We start from the raw sequence: 2753 nt of genomic DNA on the forward strand, positions 1-2753 counted from the left end.
GAGATGAAAGATTAAATTACAAAAGCAAAATACTGTAGATGTTTCAAATTTGTCATAAAAACAGAATATTTCAACTACCAGCAGACTGGGTAACATTTGTAGAGAGATTACTGTTAACTCTAGTTAAGGCAAATAATCTAATGCTCTTTCATCAGAACCAGAAAAGGCAAAGAGATTTAAAACGTTTCAAGCAATAGTCACAAATGTAGATGAGAAGACACCAAATAAGGTGAAAGCCAACACAGAAAATCAGTTCTGAGGGCTAAGATCAGATTGCTTACGCTGTGGCGCTATATGTGAGGGAGACCAAATGCACACTGGAGAACTGCTTTGCAGAATACTTCCATTTAGCTCATAAACTAATTGCTCTAAGTTTCCTATCCCTGCTATTTCAACTCTTCACTTTAGTCTAACATTACTACCTCTTAAACTTCCAATGAAATTCAACAGAAACTTGAGGTACAGAACTTTATCTTTTGGCAATATGTTTTACGGTCTTTCAGACTCAACATGGAGTTCAACACTACTTAGGAACATGGGAACAGAAGTAGGCCATCAATAAGAAAATGGCTAATCTGACCTAACTCCATATGCCTGCCTTGATACCCTTGCTTAATAAAATAGAACAGTAACTGGTGATTATTCTGCTCTGACTGTTCTCACCTTTGATATCAATCCTAGGTTTCTTTTTTGAGTATCCTATTACCATTCATTTTACTTCCTTTGCAATTCTTTTTGCATTTAATTCCCCTTTAAGTGTTATGTTCCAAACCCCTCCCACTTTGTACTTGAAATTGTTTTAAATTTCTAATATCACTAACTCTGTTCTTCCCTTCACAGTTGCTACATAACCTGATGAGTATTTGCTGCATTGTCTAGCTTTAGGCATTTTTCAAATCAACCTGTTCAGAGGGTGGCTCGCCTGAGCAATGCACGTCCTCAGGAAGTGGTGAATGGGGGTACAATTATAAGACATTTGGATAAGTACATGAATAGGAAAGGTTTGTGGGCCAGGAGCAGGCAGGTGGGGCTTGGTTAGTTTGGGATTATGTTCGGCATCGATAGGTTGGACCGAAGGCTGTGTTGCTGTGCTGTGTGACTCCACGGACCTCTGCAGCAGCTGAGATTTGAATTTGGGAGCCTCCGGGCTCAGAGATAGGGTCACTATCACTGGGCCTAAGAGCCCTCCCTTGCTTAATTATTGCTACTTGTAATGGAGTCCTGGGGGTGGGGGTGGATATCAGTGTCCCATTCCGTTGACGTTCCTCAGAAGAAAACAAATCAATGTTTTAGTACTTTCTGCATATTTTAAAGCGAAACTGGAAGCCTGAAAATTACATTTCTCACGTGTGACATTGGGGTTTAAAATTGTCTGAAGGACTTTACACCTTTTCTTTAAGCGAACTCCTGGTTTTGTCCAGCCTTCGCTGCTGCTTCAACGTCCCTGCTCTCTCCCACTTGCTCGGGCGCTACCTCCGCCGGTGACTTAATGTGGTCCTCGGGGCGGTAGTCAGCCCAGCGCCCCACCCTCCTGACCTCCTGCGCCACCCTGGGGGCGTTCTTGCACGGGTTGTGGTCGTACATCACCAGCTTTAGGTTCTTCATGTGCGCCAGGCTGGGGAAGCACCTGATCTTGTTGCGGTCCACGTCGATCACCTCCAGGCTCTCCATCTCCAGCAGGACCGGCGGGAAGTCGCCGAGCTGGTTGCCCGGCAACCAGATGCTCTGCAGCTGCCGGAGCCGCCGCAACTCCCGCGGCAGCTCCCCCAGCTGGTTGCAGCCGGCGTGGAGGACCCGCAGCTGCCGGAACTCGGCGACCACCTGCGGCACGCGCTCGAAGCAGTTGCACTCGATCCACAGCGTCTTGAGGTCGGCGAGCGCGCTGAGCTCGGCCGGCAGGTCACACAGGCTGTTGTTGCCCAGGTACAGGATGGAGAGCTGACGGAGGCGGCACACCGCCACGGGGAGCTCCCGGAACCGGTTGAAGTCCAGCGCCAGGATCTGCAGGCGGCCCAGCAGCTGCAGCTCGGCGGGCAGGCTGCTCAGGTTGTTGTTGCTGAGGTACAACTTCAGGAGCTGCGTGAAGGCGCAGGCCTGCACCGGGAACCTCCTCAGGTGCCTCCCGCTCAAGTCCAGCATTTTGTCCGGCGGCATCTCCTCGATGTCGCCGCCCAGGACGAGTTTCTGGCACGATTTCGACGGGAAGAAAGCGACGACGGACATCAGAGCGTTGCCCATTCCCGCGCCCGCTGCATGTTCCTTCAAACTGCAGAATGCTCCCCCTGCTCCTGAGCTTTGCAAAGTGGGGAAGAAAAGGTTCCCCTGGCTTTTTAAAATGGTTGGAACTCACCGAGAGGTTTCCTGATAACTGCACTGTGTCGGCTGCAGAGCGAGTTGGACGTGACCTTACAGTGAGGACCATATAAGTTCACTTTCACTGGAAGAATCCAGCACACATTGTCAGCGCCCTTCCTTATCAACAGAGCTAAGTGCTGCTCTTGTCAGAGATATTTGCCAAACCTGAAAGCAGTCGGCTATAAATCACACTCCACTGAAATGCTATTATGCGGCCAGGTCTGTCACACATGACTCGATTTTTCAAAGTTCAGGCAACATTTAATTCAACGAGGTAAAAACAATGACTGCAGATGCTGGAAACCAGATTCTGGATCAGTGGTGCTAGAAAAGCACAGCAGTTCACGCAGCATCCGAGGAGCAGCGAAATCGACGTTTCGGGCAAAGCCCTTCATCAG

General features: G+C 49.0%; 1 protein-coding gene across 1 annotated transcript; it reads right to left on the bottom strand.

Moving 5' to 3' along the window:
• Positions 1 to 453: 453 nt before the first annotated feature.
• lrrc10 (leucine rich repeat containing 10) lies at positions 454 to 2238 on the bottom strand. The gene has a single exon (XM_043709771.2). It carries the CDS (start codon positions 2236 to 2238, stop codon positions 1396 to 1398), a length of 843 nt encoding a protein of 280 aa, XP_043565706.1. The 3' UTR covers positions 454 to 1395.
• Between the last annotated feature and the right edge of the window lie 515 nt (positions 2239 to 2753).

This window comes from Chiloscyllium plagiosum, unplaced genomic scaffold (genome assembly GCF_037043375.1).
Source record: "Chiloscyllium plagiosum isolate Xiang-an unplaced genomic scaffold, Cpla_swu_hap1 HiC_scaffold_19, whole genome shotgun sequence".
NCBI classification, from domain to species: Eukaryota; Metazoa; Chordata; class Chondrichthyes; order Orectolobiformes; family Hemiscylliidae; genus Chiloscyllium; species Chiloscyllium plagiosum.

Coding starts and splice junctions, on each gene's coding strand:
- lrrc10 (XM_043709771.2), bottom strand. CDS start 2,238: ATGGGCAACGCTCTGATGTCCGTCGTCGCTTTCTTCCCGTCGAAATCG.